The 26,976-nt window shown below is 37.5% G+C and overlaps 1 protein-coding gene across 3 annotated transcripts in view; it reads left to right on the top strand.

Annotated features, from left to right (window-relative positions):
* RAB37 (RAB37, member RAS oncogene family) overlaps positions 1-26,976 on the top strand; it is a 2,500,291-nt gene that overhangs the window by 2,044,182 nt on the left and 429,133 nt on the right. For all 3 annotated transcript variants that reach the window (XM_044084985.1, XM_044084984.1, XM_044084986.1), the window contains one exon: positions 18,169-18,235. In XM_044084985.1, coding sequence (XP_043940920.1) covers positions 18,169-18,235 — 67 coding nt within the window. The remainder of the gene's footprint in view (positions 1-18,168; positions 18,236-26,976) is intronic.

The following is a 26,976-nucleotide window of genomic DNA, read 5'->3' on the forward strand; positions in this document are numbered from 1 at the left end:
TGGTGGCTGCGGCCACAAAGAAGGAGTTAGCTGATCCTTCAGTTTCTGTCCATCCTCCTAATAAGGAATCTAGGACCATGGACAGGTACGGCAAGCGGATGTTCTCATCAGCGACCTTTTCAATGCGGTCGCTGAACTACTTATGCCACTTCACTCATCTCCAGAGAGATTTACTCAAGGATATGGGTGAACTGATAAAGGATCCTACAGCTGAGGGGTTGAAAGACACAATGAACTCCCAGTTGGCAACCCTAAATTCCATCGTTAACTCCTCCATGCGGCTGATCTCATATGCAGCAGATGGGGCGAGTAGAGCCGCAGGCACAGGTGTTGCCTTACGACGTCACGCCTGGATGCGGCTATGCAACTTTGCGGACCCTTTCAAGGCGTCCTTCACCAATTCTCCCCTTGATGGATCATCCTTGTTTGGTCCACAGGTGAAGGATACATTGACCAGGTGCGAGGTAGAAGGTAAGACTCTCTCTGCTGTAGGAGTCCGTTTTTCTACCCCTTCTAGACCCTATCCCAAAGGTCAAAGGGGAGGAAAGATGTGGTTCCAAAACAATCCCAGGGAGTCTCATCTGACGACAGGCCGATTCCCTCTAGAGGCAGAGGGGAATAATAATAGACGCCGCCCTAGAGGCAGAGGAGGTCCGCAAAACCAGGGGAGCAGAGAAATGTTCTCTGACAAACCCTTTCAGCATCCCTGAGGGGCTGCCCGGCTGTCCACCTTCGGAGGCAGTCGGGGGAAGATTATCACTGTACCCAAAAGCCTGGCTTTCCCTTACTCAAGACAAATGGGTACAGTCGATCATATCCGAGGGTTACAAAATTCCCTTTATTCACATCCCAACCCAACCCAAAAGATCCCTTCCAGATGTTCCACTCGGTCTAAGGGAACAAGCAGCATTAGAAATTTCAAAGCTGCTATCAAAAAGAGCTATCCAATCAGTCCCGGCAGACCAGCAAGGATCCGGAATCTACTCCAAATTCTTTTTGGTACCAAAGAAAACAGGGGACTGGAGACCCATACTGGATCTCAGCTACTTAAACAAGTTTGTCAGGAAAACAAAATTCCGGATGGTCACGCTACAGTCCATTCTACCCTTCTTGGGTCAGGACAATTGGATGTGCTCGATAGATCTTCAGGACGTGTACTACCACATCAAAATGAACAGACACTCCAGGAGATATCTCCGCTTCAGGCTGGGAGCCAGTCACTACCAGTTCAGGGCCCTGCCCTTTGGTCTCAATACAGCCCCATGTGTTTTCACCAAATGCATGGCAGTGGTCGCGGCTCACTTGAGACGTCAAGGATTCCAGGTGTTTCCATATTTGGACGACTGGCTCCTTACCGCCACCACCAGACATCAGCTTCTTCTATCCAGGGACTTCACCATCCAATCTTGCCAAGCTCTAGGCATTTCGATAAATTTCGAAAAATCTGCTTTGTCGCCTTGTCAATCTATTATCTTTATAGGCGCCACCTTAGACACACTCAATCTTTCAGCCAGACTCACAGAGCAGAGGGTGTCAGACATTCGGAACCAAGTTTCCCTTCTCTTACAATGCAACAAAGTCAAAGCCAGACTGGTTTTGAAGGTACTAGGACTCATGGCAGCAGCTATTCCCCTTCTCCCCTTAGCTCGCTTTCACATGAGGATCCTCCAATGGATGCTGTTTACTCAATGGTCCTTTCAACAGCTCCCGATGTCCCATACCATATTGATAACTCAAGCATGCAAGAATCAACTGTCTTGGTGGATCACATCACCTCAACTTCTCCGAGGAAGACCCTTCACTCTCCCCCCCCCAGTTGCCACGTTGACAACAGACGCCTCCCTGATCGGGTGGGGGGGGGGGGCATTATCAGGGCAGGACAGTCCAGGGCACGTGGCAACCTTTCGAGTGCCACTTGCACATAAACGTCTTAGAGATGAGAGCAGTGCTTTTAGCGTTGCAAGCCCTTCACGACTCTCTTCCCACTGGGACTATTGCAATTCAAACGGACAACATGTCCGTAGTGTGGTACATCAACAAACAAGGCGGAACCAGATCATACCCTTTATGTCGAGAGGCACTCAGACTTTGGCAATGGGCGATCTCTTCTCAGCGTTTTCTGATAGCAACGCACATTCCCGGGAAATCCAACGTTATTGCAGACAAATTGAGCATTCTCATGCCCCACGAGTGGTCTCTAAAGAAATCAGTTCTAGAAGAAGTATTCCTAAGATGGGGCCAGCCTTGCTGCGATCTTTTTGCTACTCCCCAAAACAGCAAGTGTCACGACTTCTTCACTCTCTTCCCGTTACCAGGCCATCCCACCAGAGATGCTCTAGTCCACGATTGGCCCCGGGGACTTCTATATGCCTTTCCCCCCTTTCCACTGATATCTCAACTAATTCAGAAAGCCATCGCCTTGAGAGTGACAATGATCCTCATTGCCCCTTACTGGCCTCGACAGATATGGTTTCCCTTTCTTCATCGTTACCTTTTGGAGCAGCCTTGGCATCTGGACCCAGTACCAGATCTGATAACCCACCAATCAGGTCAGCTGCACCAATCTCTGCCTTCTCTAAACCTCACAGCGTGGTTTCTCCGATTCCAACCTTAGCCAGGCTTCCCTCAATATCTCGCTCGGTCCAAGATATCTTGATAGCCTCTCATAAATCTTCTACCCGGAAGATTTATAGTAGCAAATGGAAACGCTTTTCCCTTTGGGCAACATCAAAAAACATAGATCCCTTTACTGCACCTATCCAGTCTATTTTAGACTTTCTAGCAGAACTCTTTCATTTAGGATCTTCTGCATCAACCATTAGAGTTCAATTGGCTGCCATATCAAATTTTCATGTTGGTGTTTCAGAGTCTAGCATCATGGCTCACAAACTCCGTAAAGCCTTTTTAAGGGATGTATTTCTTCTCAAACCTCCAATCAAAGTTCCCCCGCCTCAGTGGGATTTGAACTTGGTTCTGGCATCTTTAATTCTTCCCCCCTTCAAGCCGGCAGCTTCATGTTCTCTGAAGTTGCTTTCTTGGAAGACACTTTTTCTGGTAGCTATAACTTCAGTGAGAAGGGTGTCTGAACTCCATGCTCTGTGCAGTCGTCCTCCTTACTTAGTGTTTCACAAAAACAGGGTATCCCTCTGTATTAATCCATCCTTTTTGCCTAAAGTTTCCTCTCAAATAAACCTAAACCAAATTATTGATCTTCCCGTCTTTTTCCCTAACTATTCAAACAGGTCAGAACAAAAGCTACATTTTTTGGATGTTCATCGCCAACTTAGATATTACTTAGACAGGACTAAACAATTCAGGAAATCTGATCAATTGTTTCTGTCATATGCGGAAGGCAAATTGGGCCTTCCAGTTACTAAAGTATCCCTCTCTAGATGGCTCACCTCTACAATTACCTTCATCTATGAGATCAGACATCAAAAACTACCCTCAAGACCTAGAGCTCATTCAACTACGGCATTAGCTACATCCGTAGCTTTTCAGGATAGGCTGCCGATAGATTCAATTTGTGCAGCAGCCACCTGGGCTTCTCCTCATACATTCATTTCACATTACAAATTGGACATGGTTTCCAGAAGCCGTGCCAGTTTTGGTTCCACTGTTCTCAAGAGTCAGTTCCGATAGGCCACCCGGGATAAGGTGCTAGGGACGCGGTCCCATCCAGCAAGAATGAAGGCGAGATTGACAACTTAACATTAAGAAGTTATGTACCTACCATAACGTTCCATGTTAGTTGTCTTCTTCTCGCCTTCTTTCTTGCGTCCCACCCTCCTTCCCCCAAGCCTGGGCAGACCGACTGGAATTAATTTTGTGTTTTTCTTCTGAAAGTTATCATTCCCACACGTTCTTCCACCTCTTCTATCCTTACTGAGGTCTGCCTTTCCTTTACGCAGATTGTTTTGAGGTGGGTTTCCCTACTCCATTCTATGGAGACTAGGATTGCTTGGTATAGCTATCAAACGAGATCTGAGTAGTTACCGCCTAGCATTGTGGGATATAGGGGAGCCTTGAGCCGGTGGAATTAGCTCTCGAGCTTTAGTATTGGCCGAGTCGGAGCCGAGGATCGGCTCCGAACCCATCCAGATCTCATCCAGCAAGAAAGAAGGCGAGAAGAAGACAACTAACATGGAACGTTATGGTAGGTACATAACTTCTTATTCGCCAAGCTTCTCCATGATCATTTTTAAAAAGCCATCCCTAGTGAAAACAGTCTTCAACCAAGCATTATGGACAGTTCGACTACCCTTGTTTCTCCTGCCAGCTTTGTTGATTTGGGTCTCTTGAGGCAGTGTAGCAATTGCCTCACTTACACAGACAACTATCTACTAATAACACAGTCTAGTACAGAGTGAGAGAGATGTATTTACACCAAGAATCTAGATTCCGTGCTCTCTCTCTCATTCAAAACAGTAATATGGAGAAGGTTGTCAACTCACCCACCACTACATATTCACATAGTATCACTACTCATACACATTGTATGCATCAAACAAATAAATCCACATATGTGGAGGTTCTCTCAAAAAACTTACTGAAACACCAGACACCTCCTAAACACAAGTCCCGCTATAGCTAACATAGTTTCTGCAGCTCCCATGACACACAGCAACACCAGTGTCTCACCCACCAAGCCCATAAGGCATGACACTCAAAAAGCCAAGTTTTCTTGTCATTGGAGACTCAGTAGTGAGACACACAGATGTTCCACTCACCAGGTTGGACAAGGAGAAATCACAGTCAGTTGCCTGTCTGGTGCCAGGATTACCAAATCATGCATGCACTCAGGTCTCTCAGCAACAGGTACCATTATGACTCTGTCATAGTTCATGTTGGTGTGAATGACTTGAGATGTACATCACTGGACTATTTGAAGAGAAAGACATGGTCGAGCTCTCTGAGTATGTGTCCCAGACAGGTATGTCCCTAGCCTTGAGCAGCAGATTACCTTCACCTAGAATGATGCCAGAGTGTAAACAGAAAATGATTGTTTTCAATAATTGGCTTAGTTTTTGGTGTCAATTTAAGGGGATTCATTTCCTGTCTGCCTGGGAAGCCATGGTCTACAAACCTCACTGCTTTGCTAGAGATGGTTTGCACCTGGCACCCCTAGGCTTTCGGCTGTTGGCAAAGGCAATTGACTCCCCCATAGTGCCTTTTTTACAATCACTTGCTTAAGTGTATAAACTCAGCTGTACCAGATAGAATCAAAGCCAGAGCCCCAAGTAAAATTAAGCTGTCATGGTGGACTTCCAGCATCAACAAACTCTACAATAAACACAAAATGTTGCTGTCCAAGGAAACAAAGACAAGGGCCCAACAATGGAAAAGCACCCTCCTCAGCCTTAACAGGCAAATAAAACAACTTGTCAAATAGTCAGATCTCCTTTGAGAGAAACCTAGCAAGTACTGTCAAGGATAGCCATAAGGCCTTTTACAGCTATGTACGTAACCTAAAGGGTAGGACCCAAGCATGTGCAGAACTGGTGACCAACGGAACACACACTGACCCCACAGAAAATATGAACCTGCTACCGGATAGGTTTGGTAAAAATTTCACTCCCTTATCACCTCCTAACTTACAACAAATCCTCCCCCAAACTTGTCCCCCACCTTACATAGCTGAAGAGCAGGTCTTCAAAGCACTGACCAAGGCAAAAAACATGGCCTCTATGAGACCAGATGACATCCCAAGCTGTCTTCTAAACAGGCTAAAACATAAACTAGCATTGCCACTAAGTACCCTATTGAATCGTAGCCTAGCCACAGGTTTGTTCCTGCAGAATGGAGAACAGCTACAGTTATTCCCTTCCACAAAGGTGGCCTAGCAACAGACCTGGGGAATTCCAGACCCATAAGCCTGACCCAACTCATCTGTAAGGCCATGGAACGTATCATTATGGACATCATAAATAAATCCTGGACCCTACACAATTCAGCCTCATGAAGGTCAGATCCTGCCTGTTAAATCTGGTGGATTTCTTTTAAAGTGTGACCAAGGCCATTGATGAGAGCAAATTTGTGCACACAGCATATCTTGACTTGGCAAAGGCTTTTGACACAATCCCACATTCAGGCATTACCGATAAACTTAGCAAACTGAATGTAAACCCCTTCATTGTAAGATGGGTTGCCACTGGCTCATAAACAGGGCACACACTATGAAAGTGGCAGATTCCACATCAACCAGCAGACCTGTTACCAGCAGGGGTGACCCATGGTTCATTGCTGGGCCCACTACTATTTGGTATATACTTCTCAAAAGTTCAGGTCAAAACTAAAGGGCTGTGGCTGACCAAGTTTACAGATGGCTGCAAACTAGGTGCAATCATTGAATCCCCAAATGATGTTAGTATACTCCAGGATGGTCCCACACAGACCAACAACTGGTGTATTAGTCATGGTCTCAAACTGAATGCAAAGAAATTCATCATTCCCTTTGGAACAAACAATGTCCCGTCACACTATCAAATTAATAACAATACCTTAAGTGCCCATAAAGTGGTAAGGGACCTAGGATCACAGGTTGACCGTGACCTTAACTTCGACTACCATGTGTCTACCATTGTAAGGAAAGCTTTCCACGTAGCTCGCTTGATTAGTAAATGCATCACCTCGCGAGCAAAATAAGTTATAATCCCCCTTATACTCTGGGTTTATCCAGCCCATAATTGAGTATAATGCCCCATTCAGTATGTACCATACTAGGCAGCTACAGCAATTAGAGAGACCTCAGTTTTCTAACAAAGAAGACCAAGGGCTTCCAGCATCTGCCTTACACCAACTAAAATTCCTTTCACTACACTCCATATCTTAAAGATCTCTTAGATGAAACGTTTGCCTTATCAGCAGTGCAACCCAAGACTGAAACCTAATGAACTTACTGCATATCTGTAAATCAAATGGGTCTAGGGCTACCCTTTCCAGGGACTTAAATATAGTCTGTGACTTAAACAGGACATGCTGGAGGGACAGATTTATCTCCCAGCGACTGCCATGTCTTTGAAACAGGCTATCAATTCATGTGAAACAAAGCACCTCTATGATACTGTTCAAGAGGAACCTGGATGAGTGGATGAGGCACTGTAAATTCTTTCAGGAGATAGTGCCCACAACCCTTCTGGAGATGGGCAGTCATCACTAAATGCAATCTTGGGTATTGACTAGTACCACTACAGTATTACATTGGGTTGAAAATGCTAGGCTTAAAATGACCTCTGGGTCAATAGCCTAGTAATCTCCTATGATCCTATGAAAGTAAAAAGATAAAAAATGTCAACAATAATTTGCATTTACCGTTGTATTCATTTTAATAATGCCCCTTTTAAACAAGTATTGACCATCACACTTTTTATTTTCAGGAAGTGCATCAGTGTGGTTCCTGCCATGTAAATATGAATAACAACTAAGAAACTATAATTTGTATGTAATGGTAGAGCAGATACCCATTCACTGACAAAGCACTTGTTGACAAGTTTATTTTTTTTATTAATAGATGCAGTTCCAGGCATACATGGCTGAAATAGACCCTGTTGCTTCTACTTCCAAATTAGTCTGAAATCACATGCTACTGTCATACCAAATAAAAGGTTGCTTGTAATTTTCAGCTTCAGGTCCATGATGCCCATAATCCCCAACACTAATATATGAGGTGATGTTAATACTCCATGTTGCTGATTGCTGAATAGTCTCCTGAACAAAGCACAAACAGTATATTTCAGCATTAAGACATCTGCCTAGGACTCAGCACCACTTCATTTTGCATTTCATAAAGTTCTTGTTATCTTTAATCACCAGAGGTATCAGCTCATATAAAAATATTTTGACATCTACATGCAGTGGTACTGTGTCAGGGGATTGCTTTACTTTAAAATTATATAACACAGAAGAGGGTTTAACAAAAGACTTAAGAAAAATAAAAATAATGCTGACATTTAGATTACATCTCCATTGGCAGCTGCTGTGTGGCTTGCAGTTTGTGTAAATTATACATTGCTATGCAGTGAAGTGCTACTCCCTTGACGTGTGAAAAGACCTCTGTGGACTGTTCAAATATTGAACTTTATTATTAGCCTAAAGTAGTCATTATGTAGTTACACCATTATATGCCATTACATCAGCAGAAACATACACTTTAGAATGAGATTACCATCCATATTGGAACCTAATGATGCAATTGAAACCATGTCTGTACTACTTCGGGTTGTACATGGTGTTGATATGTGTAGCTCCCCTCGCATATGATTTAGGGAACTGCCATAACATGCCTAGCATATGGCGTCAAGACTTTCAGGTTTTGAGATTTTTGTAAAACATTATGTGTGTGTATATATGTATGTGCATGTGGGTAAATATATATATTTTTTCTCTCTGTGTCTTTTCTAGTCTTGTAACTCTTACTGATATAGTATTTCCTCATTAGTCAATATCTAGAAAAGGAGAGACAATTCTTGATACACACCTGCAGATGAAACAGTTGCAAGATTGGATCTGGTACAGAGCATTCACAAAATTATTGCTATTAGATCCTTTCTTTACTCTTAAATGTTTCTTGGAGAAATATTTTTCATTCCAAAGAATTGCTTTCCTGTCAACGCTCCAAACTGCTCAACTATATCCTGCTGTTGAGATATTTATTCCTTTCCTAATATGAGATATTTATTCCATTCCTAATATGTGTATCCACAACAGTTTGACTTAGATACTTTCACCACTCCTGTCTGTTTAGTCAGACACATTTTTTTAAAGCTTTAATACAAATATTTGTACATTTTGAACTTGGAGCCTTTTTGTATATCTGAAAGGGTTAAGAATTCCTTATGGGAAAACTTAAATGCATCCCATCTTTGTGTATGTCTGGAGACTTTATGGTTTGGATCATTGTTACCAAAAGTTCACAGTGAATGATTATTTGGCTTGTTATTTACAAAGTCATTTAAACTCCTTCCTTATGACTATGACAGAGGAACCTACTGTTAAGAAACTTCCTTAATATGCGTGCTATTGTGTACTTATAACCTAAATGTGTGTGCTATTGTGTACTTGTACCTAAATGTGTGTACTGTTGTGTACTTGTACCTAAATGTGTGCGCTATTGTGTACTTATACCTAAATGTGCATGCTATTGTGTACTTATAACCTAAATGTGTGTGCTATTGTGTACTTATACCTAAATGTGCATGCTATTGTGTACTTATAACCTAAATGTGTGTGCTATTGTGTACTTATACCTAAATGTGTGTGCTATTGTGTACTTATTACCTAAATGTGTGCACTATTGTGTACTTATACCTAAATGTGATGATGTATTCCAAGAACTAAATACTTTTATTTGCAGGGAGGTTATAAATGCATTAGGTACAATTCATTGCAAAGAATCAAAAAGAAACTTGTGGGAGGCATCGTCAAGATGCCAGTCTGATAGCAGCAAAAATACATAGCTCTGCTTAGATTTTAATATCCTGACAGGAAATATACTTTAATTTTTAGAACAATCTAAGTAAAAGTATACTAAAAGTTAGAGTAACATAGACTCTTTATTATTTTCTAAAAATGAATACATAGTCAAGAGAATTTTTTAATTATTCCTGTCAAGAAGTTTTCTACTGGAGATCTCAAGATGAGCAACTCGAAGAACCCACACCAGGAGAGTGCAGTGAAGAAAGAACTACATCTTATAATAACAAACATCCAAGAACTGTCTCTAAAAATGAACAAATTCAAAAACAAAATGGATATTATCAAACAAGAATGCAGTAAACAACTGGAACTTCTAAATGGAATAGTAAAAAACAATCTGAACAGATTCTTGCCTTAGAGGAAACAGTAACTGACCTAGATACTAGAGTGACAGAAAATGAACAGCATAATGAATTTCTTCTGAAACAAAACACCGGGCTGATTGAGAAACTGGAAGACATTGAAAGTAGATCAAGGAGGAATAACATAAAAATATATGGAATTCCTGAGAAAGAAGAGGGTGCTAACATGATTCATTTCCTTAATAAGTGTTTTTTTTCAGCACTAAACATGCCTTGAATCCCTCTCTTTTGAAATTGGCAAATCCAGCTGCATCTCTGAGTTCATCTAACCCCAGATCTATAATAGTTAGATTTCTTTCCTCGCAAGACAAGGACTTAGTGCTGAAATCAGCTTGGACTAATTCCCCTATCAAGATGAGTGAAAAAGTTATTTGTTTTGACAATGACTACACCTCTACAGTCATATCCAGAAGAAATGAATGTGTTCCTTTAATTAAGTCCTTGAAAAAAGCTAATATTAAAGCTCAAATTATTTTTCCTGCAAGAATAAAAATCACCTTGTCAGAAGGAGTGAAGATCTTTGATTCCCTACAAGAAGCAGTAGAATTTATCCAAAAAAAGAAAATACTGTCGAGCATAGAAGAAATGGAATGGTCATCCCAGAGTTTGAAAAGACAGACAAAAAAATGGATGGTCTGTGAAGGAAGGAGCTAACAAAACTAAGAAACTAAAGGACAAATGAATAAATGCCTTCTAATTTTAAATGCTTTGTTTTATGACTCATAATATATTTATTCTGGAAAGTCTCTATACTGTTAGGTAATGTGAATCATTTTTATTATTAACTTTCTCTTTTCCTTTCTATATCTACTACTTCTAATTACATATAGTATTAAGTATTTAAACAACATTCTCTCTCTCTCTTCTTTCTTCCTATTATTTCTTCGTTACTGTTTCCTTTCTCTCTTTTCCCCATTATAAGTACTTTACATACTTTTCCCTTTTAATTAACTACAAATGATGCATGTCTTCCAATTCTTCAGTAATAGTATAATTTGACTTAATACCAAAGTGCATTTTTTTCTACTGTGTCAGTGGTGGGGTAATAAGGTATTTCTGATTAGTGTTTCTAACTAGATGTTTTAGACACTTTGTTTAGATACATTTGAACATTAATGCAGTACAGAAATGGTGTTTTATAGATAATTAAATATATATGTATTAAGTTTTATATATATATATATATATATATATATATATTAGGTTCCTTTTTTCTCTCTCTCTGGCCTGGTTAACTGGTGGGTAAATGATTGAAATGTAATATGATTTCTGATTTGAGGCAGCTGTTGTTACTTCTAAATAGCTGTTTTTATATGAAAGGGTTAATTTTTTTCATTATGTTGATGTTTTGTGAGGAAACTGGTGGTCTGCGTAACTGTTCTTATTGTGGAGATTCATGACATGTACTGACAAGGCAGCTTGAGTGTTTTTTTCTTTCTGTAAACCCTAAAAGCTTCAAGATCTGAATTTCCCCCAAAAATGCTTTTTTCTTCACTAATTAATAAGTTTATGAAGCTGCAGCTTCAGGAAACAACAGTGATGACATAATTTGACCTTTTGAACTTGTTAAATGGTTGTACTTATAATTCTTTTCTTTTGAAATTCCGTTATCCTTCACTAGATACTTTAAATGGTAAATAATTAGTTCTGATAAAAGTGTCTAACTCCTTTGAAAATGCCTATGTTCTTTTATAGATGCATACATTCTGAAGATTCAATAACACTATTAGTAACTAAATGACATCAAGTGAACTAGGAGCTGCATTAGAAAACTCATTATGCATATTAACATCAGACTTATGTTATATAACTAAACCTTTAGTAACTAAACAGAGGGTTGTGAGGCCCCGTTTTTCTCTCTCTCTCTCTCCCCTACTTCCTGATGAAAGATGTCAACATAGATATTGTTAATACATATGAGTAATATGTGTATAATTGCAAAATATAATAGTTATGTTGTAATAAGTGTTTATATATATATATATATATATATATATATATATGTGTATATATATATATATATATATATATATATATATATATATATATATATATATATATATATATATTCAACAGAGCTTTACATGAAAAATGTTAGATGACTGACAAAATGGTTAAATTGTCTGATGTTTCTTGAAAAGTGTTGGAAATAATAACAATCTTAACATTCAGCTTCTAATGTTTATACATACTTTGATCTGATGTGTATTTCTGACATATCTATGTATTAGAGGTGCTATTATCATACGTGACATATTCATATAGCTTCAGATATATTGGACACTTTCATTCTAATGTATATTTCATGGATTCAGATTTCTTTAGTTGCTTTCATAATGCTTTTCTTTTTTGTTTTTATACTATATTCTAAGCAGAGATGGATAATTTGTGTTGTTTAGTATTGGAGAGGTGGTAGACGGATGGTTTAGTTAAGTTTTTAACTAAACCAGAAACTTTGTTTCATGTATGTGTTTGTAAATAGTTTGGGGTTTTTGAAAGTAGTGCTTAATACCTGTTATGCATCCATTATAAGTACGTTTTCAGTAGATTTCTAGTAGACATGGAAGAAAAGTCTTTCGGTTAGTAATAACATACACATTATAGTCAATGGCTTATAAATGTTTATCATTAAATATTAATGGTTTGAACAATAATGTCAAAAGAGCTGGTTTCCTTAAATATATCAAAATGCATAAAGCCCAGATCATCTTTTTACAGGAAACCCATCTATTAAAAAAAGATCTACAAAAATGCTCATTCAATGGCTATACCATTCTGACTGATTTATGTTGTAAGGCTAAGAGATGGGGCATTCTTATTCTATGGAAAAAAAACTTATACTGTGCCAAGAATTATAGATACAATTTCATATAAAGATGGGATGCTAAGCCACGTTATTTTGGAAATAAATAGGAACTATTATACTTTGATTAATATATATACTGGATACCAGGACTATACTGGATACCAGGACTGAGTACTAAATATATTGACAAATATCTGGACCTGATTACTTTAAATGCAAAAGGGTAAATTATAGCAACAGATGATTTTAACTGCCTATTATCAGGCAATGATACTTCTAAAAATGGTAAAATAAAACTAACATCTCAAGCCAAGAAGTTAAATGACCTTACAAACCAGATGAATCTTAAAGATATACATGGTCTTAGAGAACATTATTCCTTATTCTATACTCACTATTCATATCAGTTTGGTACACAAACAAGCATTGATAAGGTCTTTGTATCAAATAATATAAACTCAAAAATAAGTGACGTATCTCTAATGACTTGTCCACTTTCGGACCATACTGCTATAAACTTTACATTAACTGCACATACAGATGATTTAAGATTTTTACAGAGAATTCCTGCTTACATAACTAAGTTAAATGACTTTAGGGAATGGATAATGAAAGAAATAGACATGTTTATGGAAACAAATGATAATGGTGAAGTGACTGATACTATACTATGGGACACCTTTAAAGTTTAAATATATGGTAGAATAAAATCTTGGTACCTTAAAAAAAGGAGGGAGTAGGACAAAGAACTTTCAGACTTACAAACAAAATAGACAAGATAAAAATAGATGCAAAACCAAATAATAAAGTAGCATATAACAAAATTATTGAGTTAAATCAAAAATACTTACAAGTTCTGAATCGTAAGATAGCCATAAACCTGGAAAAATTGAAATTACAATCTTATGCTGTAAATCCCAAATATCTACATAAAATAGAAGATCCAAAAAAAATAAACAATCAAAATCTTATGAATGAGATTAAATATAAAAGTGATGGTTCAGTTAAGAGTACATCTAACTTAATGGCCATATTTGAAGTGTTCAAAAACTACTATAAAGATATAATTAATAACACACCACTTCTGGAGACAGATAAAGTAATAAATACTTTTATTCAAGAAAATATAGCTACTAAGGTGTCAATGCAAGAAAATAGCACATTAAATAAACAAGTAAGACTAATGAGTAAAAGAGCAAATGATTTTAAAAGATAATAAAGCTCCAGGACTGGATGAAATAATTCCTGAACTATATAAGATTTTTCCTAACTATATAATAAAGGAAATGATTAGTGTCTTTACTATGTTTAAGCAAAAATGTATAACACCCAATTGTGGAAATACTCAATTATCTCCCCCATATTAAAATAAGGTAAGGACCCCAAATCTTGTGATTCATATAGGCCAATTTCATTACTAAACACTGATTATAACATTTTCATGACAATATTAACTAATAGGATAAAGAAAATATTACCTAATCTAATACATAATGATTAGACAGGGTTCATTCTTCATAAAAAAGTACAATATAATATTATTAAATTACTATCATTAATAGACATAGCATGCAAATACAAAAAAACAGCTATTATCAGCCTAGACATAGAAAAGGCTTTTGATTCTATTAATTGGTCTTTTCTACAAAGAATTCTGATTGGTTTTCAATTCTCCTCATATTTTGTCAACTTATTAATTAAAATTTATAGTGAGGCACAAGCTTATGTGAAAATCAGATCATGTCTATCCTCACCACTAGAAATCCACAAGGGAACTAGACAAGGTTTTCCTTTGTCACCATTATTGTTTCCTCTTTCAGTGGAACCTTTGCTACATATATCAGAAACAAGCAAAATATAAAAGGCTTTCAAATTAATAAGGACTATTGTCCTAAGACACAATTATTTGCTGATGATATGTTGTTAACATTGGGTGATATTGATGGTTCTTTGCATGATGTTATAAATACCTTAAGTAAGTTTAAAAGAATTTCAGAGCTTAAATTTAGTCATAATAAATCCAAAACATTACTAATTAACAAAAAAATCTACAAAAACCTAAGAGAGAGTATTCTGTCTAATTGGGAGAATGATGTATTACAATATTTGGGTGTCAGTATAAAGAGTACATGAAAAGAGTCTGTTAAACTAAACTACAATAATTTAATAATCACCATTAGTAAACTAATCAAAAGATGGAATAAAATGTTCTTCACAATGGAGGATAGGCTCTCTTTAATTAAAATGATAATTTTACCTTTACCTAAGATTTTGTTTTATTTTCAGTTATTGATACTACCCCCTCCCAAAAACGTATTTAAAAAATTAGATTCCATGCTACTTAAATTTTTATGTTTCCCCTTAAAACCTAGGATTGCATATAAATGGCACATTAGACCTTGGAACAGTAATGGAATACCATTCCCTAGCTTAGATCTTTATTCCAAATCAGTTATAATTAATGTAATATTACATTGGATCACACCTACTTATATATCTCACTGGAAAACAATACATGAGATTCATGTAATTGATGTCAGAACTATAGAAAATCAATTTAAGGAACAATATGGAATAAGTAGAGTTCATTGCCTTTTACATGAATTTTGTTTATTTAATAAGAAGTTCGATAATTTTTCTTATGGCATTAATCAAATATTTAATAACTTTAAAAATATAATTGATTGCAATTACAACATTAAACAATTTCTATTTCTTATATTCCCTATAGCATACTTCCCTGATTGCCTAGATTCTTTCAACATCAATGCGATGCAAAAATTAAAGGAAAATAACTTGATATTCTGGCATCATGTTATTGAAAATAAGAGTATTATAAACCACTAAACACTTTTTATGCAGTTTTGATAATAGTCAAGACAGATGGTTGTTTATACACTCATTACGGCAGTTTATTGAAAACAAAATGAGAGTATCAATCAACCTAGAGACTGAATCTATACCTAGTTTGATTCATCTTTTTATTAGGTGTCTTGAAAAGAAAGATAATCAAAAATTAAGTATCTCACCTATCTATAAGATACTAAGAAAAGACACTCTAAAGTTTGACTCAGGTTTTTGGAATTACTATGTAAAAATTAATGGAGAACAAATATCTGATGAATCCATGAAATTGTTATTGAATTCTACATATGGTACCTCTTCTTCATTATATTGGAGATTGTATACATGGAAAATTATGTATAGGAGTTTCTATACTCCATATAAAATAAATCTTGTACTCAAAAACAGTGAAAGTAGATGTTGAAAATGTGATAAATTACGAGAGGCCAACTGGTTTCACATGTTCATTGAATGTAGAAATGTCATTCAATACTGGAAAGCCTTCAGATATTTTGTAAATGCTTTATGGTCTGATAACTGTCATATTTCTAACTCACTAATCATATTCAATGTTCCTATACCTAATGTAATACCTAAATCTCAGATTCAGTTACTCTGGTCAATTCTTGCAATTGCCAGAAAAGTTATTACTTTGAACTGGAAAAGTAAACAAGATTTGATGTTTAAAGATTTTATTAATTTAGCAAAAGTTGTTTATAAAAAAGAACTGCAAACCATTTGTTATAGAACTCATAACATTACTCATAAAAAAATAGCATGGCAAAAATTGGAAAACCTTTTGAACAAATACTAATAACTTCTCATGGATAAAATGATTGTTTATCATGGATGAATGTAAATGATTTTGTTATTGTTTTATTATATTTGTTATATGTACATTTGCATATGTTTATAATGAAAACAAAATAAAAATTTCTGAAAAAAAAGAAACTTGTGCAGTATGCATTATGAAATTTTACATAAATGCAGGCAGAGAAAAGAATAAAAAATATATCAGAGGCAGGCATCACTACATTAAAAAAATGCAACGCAAGTTCAAATTGTATGTCATACTTTTAATGTCTGCTGTTTTTGCCTCTACCTCCTGTGGAGGAATCCAGTTCCAAATGTGTACCACCTTTTTATAAAGATGTGTTTTCCTAGATTGCCTTGACTTTCCTTAGATTTCTCTCATATTATTTTTATTGCCTTATGTTTCCCAAAGGGTATCCTGTTGTGCATGCTTTTCCCATTAAGCTCTACCTCCTTTTTGCTGACTCTCTTCACACCTCCAGAGAAACAGACTAGTATGAACTCTTTCAGACTGTTACAGAAATTGTGGTACAATCCCTATATCACCCTGCAACCCTGCTGCTTCTTTCCTTAATGTTATCTCCTGACAGAAGAGTCCAGCACTTTAAAAGGAAAATACTGTAACATTTCAAACTTGTCAATAGCAATAAAATATATGTGAATAGCTCAAGGGCATTACCTTCTGACAGCCCTGTGTAGAGGCAGGAAATGAGGGGAGGAGTTGATGTTCCTTGCACTGGATGCTAGTTGCAAGTCTTTCACAGCTGTGAATGTAATGTACCAGCTAACCCAAAATTAAAAATGAGATTTCATTCATGATCTTTACAGTGCTTAATTGTTCATTTTTTCCCCTACTACCTTCTTGCACTGTTTGGAAATCTTAACATCCTGAGATTCAGCAATAGCAATTTCTCTGTCACTCTTCTGTTTGATAGCTGACCCCCCCCCAAATAGCAACTCTAAATGAGTAACACTATTTTGAGTTTTTATCAGTTGTCAAAAGGTTAGTGGACTCATCCACTGACCCTCATCTGCCATGACCACAGAACAAGAGAAAAAGTAATTAGAACATATAAATATACAGAAAGATTTTACAAAAGCCAGCCAATTGGCATGCTTTTTCTGAGTTGGAATTTAATTGGAGTGTTCAGAGAAATCCCACTCAGACACAAAATAAGCATGCAGACTCCACATAAACAGTAATCCTGGAGCTTTGAGGCAGAGATTTTTCAACTAAGCCAAGTTTTTTTGATCTGGTTTGAGTGTGTGTGTGTGGGGGGGGGGGGGGGGGGGGGGGCATTAAACAAATAAAGCTAACAGAAAGACAAGAATTCAAAGGGAGGGAGCCTAGTTAAACAAAATCATCATTAGACAGCATGTGTACAGATCTCACATAATGTGTGTTCTGTAATCTAATGCTACAATGCCTTCAGTGCCCAGGCTGTTTTAGAACTGTGTGTGTATGTGTGTGTCTTTGCTCTGTATGTCGGTGGTCTTCATTCGGAGCCATTTTTTTTCTGTTGTCAACAGGCATCCATTAGTGTGCATTGAAATACATCACATTATGTATCCCATGCTAGTACTCTGGCTAACAATTTTACTCTGTTACCATAGTGTCATATACAGTGCCAGCCTGCCATTTAGCTAGAAATATTTGAATTTCGGAAGGGTGTCTTATTTGCCAGTTATGCTGTGACAAAAATTTGCAGGGCAAATTAACACTGAATATCCTCATAATGAATGTAAATGCTGACTTAAAGAGACTATATAAAGGGGAGCTTTGGGGAATGTAGAGTGTAAACAGTATGAATTGAATGTTATGTAAAATGTCATCACCAAGTAAAATATTCATATTTTTCTGCTCCACAGATTTGGGATACTGCAGGACAAGAAAGATTCCGCAGTGTAACGCATGCTTACTATCGAGATGCCCAAGGTAAAGAACTTGTGTGTGTGGATGATGTCAGAATTATTTTTTTTACACCCTTTGATCAGTTCTCCGTGACACAGTTGGGTTTTGATCAGTGTGGATTTGCTTTTGACCTGTATTGTTGTTATGGCAAATAGTGCCTCAGATCAACAGACTACTGTCCTGGCTGTGTAAAATAACCTTGATCTTCCAGCATGCGACAGTATGCTGAAAACAAGGTTATCAGTACCTGCAGCAGCTAGACTGTGGTAAAATTATTAGTGCTTAATGGTTTATCCAGTTAATATTGTTTAGTTGCTTTACAAGCATCACTTTCAGTTTCCAGTTATGCAAATCTTCATGAAGTACACATGGATGTGAAGCTGGCATACTGCCACCAAGGCAGTCAGGTCGACATCAGTAAGATGCACATGCCTGGCAGATCGACTCCACACTCATCTGATATCTGCCTCCCAAAGGTAAATAGGTGATTGTATACTGTCCCATGGTAAAACATAGTGAAGCAATGTATGTTGTTAGACCTAATGATTCTTTTTTTTTTTTTCAAATAATTTTTTATTTTCCAAATAATATAATGTTTAATAATACAATCATCAATAAACAAGTATTATAAACCTCTATATACACTTTGTACAATTCACCTGAACAAAGAAAGGAGGGAACAAAATTAATAAAATATATGAAATTAGTAACAAAAATTTATAATATTCAATTAATAAAGTATAAAGTTACACATTAATTATTTAGACCTAATGATTCTTGACATTGTGCAGCCGTGGAGAATGTTATATTAAGTTAAGTGGTATGAGGGGTGATGCCCTTGCATAGGGTTTGAGTAGCCTTACCCCCTCCATGGTACATGGCACTGTTGTAGTGGCTGGGGGTTGGTATAATGGTTAAGTTGGTTATTTCATAAACACGAGGTACAGGATTTGATTATCACCTTTGAAAGGGAAATTGTCTAGATTTAAAATGGGTCTTAAGAGCAGCTATTGCAGTACTTCCCTATGAACCTATAAGATAGGAGAAAAACTCTAGTCTTGTACATGCAACTGTATAAGGGATTCAGAAAGACATTGTTACTTTGTGTCATATTCAGACATTAAATGCTACATGGAACAGTATGCACAGCAAAGGAGCACAAACTGGCCAGCACATTCACTATGTGGTCCTTTACTATGATGTGTGCCACAGTAACAGTAGTGCGGGTGACCATGAGTACTAGTACTGCTATTGGCAAGTGTTTATGGCCACATGACCACAAGGTTTCTGTCTGGATGTGACTAAGCTGAAGTGTTTCTCTCACCATCAAATTATATTGGTGTCTGGAGCTTTCTTGACACCTAAGAGAACTGTTGTTGCACTAAACTTATTTTGTTGAGGATATTTTTCTGTGAAAATGTCATGTGTTGTGTTTTGCTAGAAAACTGAAATCTCAGACTGCCACTTCTTGCCAGGGGATCATTGCCAACTGGTTAATTGATAGGACAGTGAGAATAAGTATCAGAGGATACAAGTCTAATGAAATAAAATCCTTTAGGGAGTCATACAAGGCTCTGTCGTCTGTCCTTTTCTGTTGTATATTTTCATATATATTCATATATATTTTATTTATTTATTTATTTGAAGTTTGTTTGCCAGGATGGTCCATTGGGCCAAGTGAACCCATTTTCAATGGAGTCCTGGGGAGAAAAGCTCCATAGGTACAATATCAAGTAACAATATATAAAAGTAATACAATAGCATAATGTCAGGAAAAGAATAAAATTAAAATAAAATAAAGTAAAAAGAAAATACAATACAATAATGCAATAAGATTAAAGTAAAATACAAAACAATATTGTAATAGTATGTAAGATTGAACAGAAGAGTACATATAAGCATGTGAGAATGTTAATACAGCAGGAATGTGAAGCTTAGTGACAATTCATGTCAATTTATAATTTTTTTTTTTTTTTTTTTTTTTTAGGAATGTTAAGGAAGGAAATAGAAGTAAATGCAGAAGAATATAGACTTAAGAGATTATTTACAATGTGTGTATTCCCACAGGGATGTGATTATAGACTGGGGAGGTAAGGTGGTAGCTGGGGATGTTATGTAGGATGGTACATGAGCATTCCCAGTGAGATGATAAGTATGGGTGATAAGGAAGTAGCTGGGATGTTATGTAGGATGGGAACATGAGCATTCCCAGAGAGAAATGATAAATGTGTGTGTAGGAGAGTTTTGAAGATGGGAAGGTTGCTGGTGCTGCGGATATGAGGTGGGAGTGAGTTCCAGAGACGGGCAAGGGAAAAAGAGAGTAAGAGTTTGCCTGCTGAGCGGGCAGGTTTGTGGAGTTCAATTAGGTTCTGAGTGTTGGTTCTAAGGGGTCTGTTAGGTTGGTGTATGGTGAAGGTTGAGGTGAGTGAGGGACAGAGTGAGGGCTTGAAAGAGAGCTTATGAGCATGAGTTAGTTGAGTGTAGGTAAGGTAGTTAGGGAGCTCTAGCCAGTTTAGTTTATGTAGGGCAGTACAGTGATGGGAGGAGGATCTGTGGCCAGTGGTGAATTTAGCGATTTTGTTGTAACAGGAGGAGAGTTTAGTTTTGGTAGAGGATTTTAGGTTGGTTAGAAGTGGGGCCCCATATAGGAGGGAAGGGATTAGATATGTGGTAGAGAGGAGGAGTCTAGTGGATGGAGAGAGGAAGCGAATATGGTGATAGAACATACCAAGTTTTTGGTGCGTTTTTTTAATGGTTGTTTGTATGTGGGAATCAAAACTAAACTGATTGTCAATGAGAGCTCCTAACAGTTTAGCAGAGGAAACGACTTCTGTGGATGTGTTGTTGTGACTGGTTATAAGGAAAGAGTTTATTTCGATAGCTATGTTTTTGGATGGGGTGAATATCATGAGTTTGGTTTTTGATGGATTTGATGGATATATATATATATATATATATATATATATATATATATATATTGCATATAGATTAATACACAAGTATTAGGCAAGCTGTCCTTGCTGGTCATTTTTAAGCTTTGCCTAGTTCTTTTTTGGTGCTTGAATTAATCCATCCTGTTTGGTGTTAGACTGACCTTACCCATCCCATGGTTGATAATTATATATTACTCCTAATGAGAATAATTTGGATCATACCACAGATAATTTGATGGAACCCATGCATGTAATAAAACATTTAGAAGCTACCTCTATCTATTAGTAGTACAATGGCAGTCCAGGGTAAATATTATATTACCATCCTAAGTATTCTATTATTCCATAGAGTCCATAGATCCAAGGTGCACTTGAAATAGGGATGAGCTTTGTTTTACATGGATGGAAAGTCTATTCCAAAGCTGTGGTATCCTCTGGAAGATATACGTGTCCTTCCAAACCATTTTGTTGATGTTTCAGAAGGGGGTTATATCCTTGGGCCAAGTATTTCTGATGCTATTTGCCTTGCTGATGTTCTGTAAGCCCATCAGTATTAGGTCCGAGCATGCTTTGTATGCCAGACACAGGTCAACTCTTAGCACTCTGTAGGATATTAAGTATAGTCACAGGGCTTTGAGGTGGTCCATGTAGGACATACTGTTTAGGCCTTGTATCTGTTTAGTAAGGTATCTCTGTAGACATTCCAGTTGTTGCATGAGTCTGGACAGATAAACGTGGGCATTATATTCAGTGATTGGTCTAATGAGGGCTGAGTAAAATGAGACAATGAAATCTCTAGATCTAGTTGCAATCCCTTTGTTTTTCACCAGTACAATATAGAAGGACTTTCTTACAACAGAGGACACATGTTTGTCAAAAGTTAATTAACTGTCCACTTAAGTTCCCAAATCCCAAACAACTTGGTCAACACTGAGGTGCATATTATCAATGTGGTAATACCCCAGGTAGACAAATTCATAAAGGGTATGATATTGCATATTTTGGCATTTAGTTTCAGTCCATGATTCTAGCACCAGTTATTTGTTTGGGACGAACCTTCCTGAAAGATGGCCAAGTCATTTGGGGATTCAGTAATTGCTCATAGCTTGCAGTCATCTGCAAACTTAGTCAGCCAGAGCCCTTTAGTGTATTGGCTTTTATTTCAAAGAAATAGATGCCAAAGAGCAGAGGTCCCAGCGCAGAACCCTGGGGAACTCCACTGGTGACTGGTCTCTTTGCAGAGGTAGTTCCCCTTTTCATCTCCAGTTCCAATATGTGAGCTAGTTGGCAATCCAGTGGGTGATGTAGTAGTTTATTCCCAGTTTACTTTTCTACTATGCCAAAGTTGCATATTGTTTCAAAAGCCCCAGCCAGGTCAAGATATGTGGTTTCTACTGTTTTATCTTCATCTATTGCTTTGGTGACCTTTTCAAAGACATCCACCAGGTTGAGTAAGTGTGTCCTTATTAGTATCATGATGGTTTGCATATGAGGCTTGTAAGACTTATGGGTCTGTAATTGCCTGGACCTGTGGAAGGTTCTCCATTATGCAGGGGAATGACTGTAGCTGTTCTGCATTTGCTTGGTACAAAGTCTGTACAGAGCCTGCGGTTGAACAATGTTGGGGGGTTGGGCAGTGGATAAATTGTGATCTGTGCTATTTAAGATGCATCCAGGGATATTGTCAGCACCCAACTATGTAGGATTTTTAGCCTTTAATAGAGCTTTCAGGACTAGGTCTTATGTGATAGTAGGAGACAAGTAAGCAGGGACTCAGCCATATACAAGAACATGAGAAAACATCAGCAATGTAACAATCAGAAAGGCACTGGACAGGGCTGACCTTAGGTAAACTCGCACTTTAGGCAAAAAGGATCCATGGCATCCCCCCCCCCCCCCAACTGCTAAACACATCCTGGCCTACTCACACTATCCAAATAGCATTTTTCTTTCTTTTTCTCACAGTAAACTCCATATTCTGATAACTGTGAAGGAAACATCTGCATTAAACCATGGGGATTCTAGATGCTCTGAGATGCATTTTAGCGTTTTTTTAAGCAACTTTTCATCCAGTGATTGCCTGAACAAACACTATGATGAGAGATAGAAATTTAGTGTTACTTTTCAGTTTTGTTTTTTTTCTTGCATCCTGTCAGTACATCCTAACTGACCAAGATTACAGAGTAATAATTGCAGTGGAATTTATTGTGTTATGCAGAGGCTCTGGGGACTGTTAAGCGTTCAGAAACCATTGGATTTCAAGATGCTCTGAGATGCAGTTTTAGAGTTTAAATAGCTTTTACATCCAATGATTACCTGAACAAGCAAGATGATTAGAGTTAGAAAGAAAGAAATTTACTCTTATTCTTCAAGTTGGTATTTTCCTGCATCATTTTACCACATGCCAACTGACCAAGCCTACACAGTAATAATTGCAATAGAAATTATTGTGTTAAACCATAGGTGTTCCATAGTCTCTGATATGCATTGTAGATGTTTTTAAACAACCTTTTCATCCAGTGATGGCCTGAATGAAAACCATGATTAAGGAAAGAAATGTAGTCTTACTTTGCTTTTTCCTGCATCCTTTCAACACACACTAACTGATCGATACTACCCTGTAATAACGAAATTAACCGATTAACACCTATGTGGTATGGAATATCACGCACCTAGCATCCCGCACACAGCTTGCATTAAAGAGCATTTTCTCAAAAATAAACTTAAAAAAGCATAAGATAAACAAATGTAAATGTTTTGTGAGCAATAAAAGTTAAAACTGTACAAATAAGTGTTATATTAACTATTATTTACAGTGATAATAGTACATTTATAGTCTTTTCCTTAAATATTATAATATATAATAATGCACACAAACCCCAAGTTATATTCAGAAACGTGTTGTCATGTCTTGAAAACTATACAACCTAAACATCTATTGTTAGAAAATTTTTGTTAACCAGACACGACAACAAAGAAATTCTTCTAGAAGTGCATTTTCATTGAGATGCTAACAGAAATATGAAAACATATGATGTTAAGTTGCCTATCTCACCTTCATTCTTGCTATTTGGGATCAGAGCCATTCCTCGGCTCCAACTCGGCCATCTTCAATAGCTCGAGAGCTGTTTACTGGCTTGAGGCTACCCCTTATCCCATGATGCCTAGCGACAGCTACCCAGATCTCGTTTGCCGCTTCAGCTGCGAGGTGTGTCGTTTTCTGGCTCAGGCTTGTATATTTCAATTTTTTGTGTAAAAATGTCTGCCTCCTTTTGAACCAGCAGCATCCTGATCAATCAAGTTTCTGTCCATGAAGACACTCTTTCTGGTTGCTATCACTTCCGCTAGGCGTGTCTCAGAACTTCAAGCACTATGTGTTCGTCCTCCCTACCTGGTGTTTCACAAGGACAGAGTTGCTCTGAGGACTAATCCTTCATTTCTTCCAAAAGTCTGCTCAGAAAAAAATTTGAATAAATCTATAGATCTCCCTGTGTTCTTCCCAAATCATAGCAACAAGGCAGAGTACAAGCTTCACCAATTGGACGTTCATAGACAATTGCATTTTTACCTACATAGAACTAAAGAAATAAGAAAGTCAGACCAATTATTCCTTTCTTATGCCTTAAACAAACAAGGTCTCCCAGTTTCCAAGGTGATCTTATCCAGATAGTTGTCCCACACTATTATTTTATTTACCAGTTACGGAATAAAGAGTTACCAACTAAACCAAAAGGTCATTCTACTAGGGCTTTAGCCACCTCCGTAGCTTTTCAGTCTAGGTTGCCCATGGATTCCATCTGTGCAGCTGCCACGTGGGCAAACCCTCATACCTTTATTTCTCATTACAAGGTGGATATGGTCTCCCGGAGCAGAGCTGACTTTGGTTCCACTGTTCTGAAGAATCTGTTCCACTGAGCCACCCAAGATGTTAGGTGCTAGGGACGCTGTCCCAAACAGCAAGAATGAAGGTGAGATGGACAACTTAACATTAAGAAGTTATGTACCTACCATAATGTTCCATGTTAGTTGTCTTCATCTCGCCTTCTTTTTTGCGTCCCTCCCTCCGTCCCCCTGTCCTAGTGGATCGAGAGGAGTCCTTCTTCACTGGCTGAGTATTCTTTATTGTTACTCTTCTGCCTAGGTCTTCCTAACCTATTCTAGATTTTAGGATGCATGGAACAACCAGTTTTTTTGTTAACTATTTCAAACGAGATCTGGGTAGCTGTCGCTAGGCATTATGGGATAAGGGGTAGCCTCGAGCCTGTAAACAGCTCTCGAGCTATTGAAGATGGCCGTGTCAGAGCCGAGGATCAGCTCCGATCCCAAACAGCAAGAAAGAAGGCGAAATGAAGACAACTAACATGGAACGTTATGATAGGTACATAACTTCTTATTTAATTGGATAATTAGCAATACAAATAATAGTGACTATTTCTCAAGATTTCCAACTTACACAGTGAAATATTAGAGACAGTATTCTTCAACATCTAAGGTATCACCTAATTTCATCCAACAGTTTATAAGTCACTTGTTTGTTGAAGTATCAAGTATATATGGAAATATTGCTTAGCTTCATAATTTCTAACAAACAACTAGCAATATTTCCATTATAGTATGATATAAACTAGCATTTTCATGAATTTTCCTGTCTCCCACATTGTTGTGTCACACCATACACCTCAATAAAATGTAGGTCTCTCAGTTATGAAAACAGTAATTTCCACTGCAGGACATCCTAGACTAACAGTCTTGGTGTCAGTTTGTTAACAACTCCTTGCCCTTTCTAAAGCTGCCTGTAATTAGCTGGTAAGTCGCTTACCATAAGGAGGTGCAAGTTTGAACTGTAAGTATACAAAAAGGCATTTTTAGGCTTGCGTGAGTTAAGCTGGGAGGTTATAAGTGCTTGATGTCTACTTTTTTCCAACCATTTCATCCAGTGATGATGTAAACAAAAGTCTTGGTTATAGAAAAGAAATCCAATTTAACTTTTTACTTCAAGAAAGAAATAAGCTGTATCCAAGCTTTAATGCTCAAAGCTGACCAAACACCAATTCACCAAATAAACTGAGGAAGACAAATGCTTGTGAAGATACATACATATCTGGGGAGTAGTACCCCCCCCCCCCAAACGCATGCACACAATTCAGAATAGGCAGTCACTTTTTGTATCCCCCTCTGATGTTAAATTTATATTACAATTAATGCATAAATGCCCATAGTCATATTTCTAGCTATTGCTGTCATGTTTATAAACAGCATGCCTCCTCATCCCCTACCCTTCAGAAGACAGCCACCTTCTGTGGATTCTTCAGATGTCGGACTTAGACAAAACTAGAAGAGCAAATAGAACATAACATATTTGCTGTCAGGCATATATAAACAGCATGATTATTTACTCTCTCCCAAAAGCTAGCCACCTGTACATACATCAGATGTTTGATTTTATTGAAAATGAAAATAAATAATGATTACAATATTTCCAACTTATTCTTTCAAGAGTCAGTACAGTACTCCTATACAAGCTGTAGTGACCCTCTGTGCACCCCTCCAAAGTTTGTGAGTAAAGTTAAAGAAATAAACCCAGCCAAGCAGAAAATGTAGTGACTTATGAGGTTTTGGTGGAATGTTAAAGAAATTATGATTTTGTCCAGAGCACTTCATACAAGTATACAGACCTTCTGTATACACCTATGACCAGATCTGGTTTTAGACTAGATGGGATCCAGGTTGGAGACGTTTAATAAGCCCATGTCAAAATCCACTTATACAGCCTTGATGTGTGGGGACCAACAGTTCCAGGAAGTTCTGAAGATCTGGGTATTCTTTGACACT

This window comes from Protopterus annectens, chromosome 10.part0 (assembly GCF_019279795.1).
Source record: "Protopterus annectens isolate FY-2018-M chromosome 10.part0, PAN1.0, whole genome shotgun sequence".
In the NCBI taxonomy this organism is placed as follows: Eukaryota; Metazoa; Chordata; order Ceratodontiformes; family Protopteridae; genus Protopterus; species Protopterus annectens.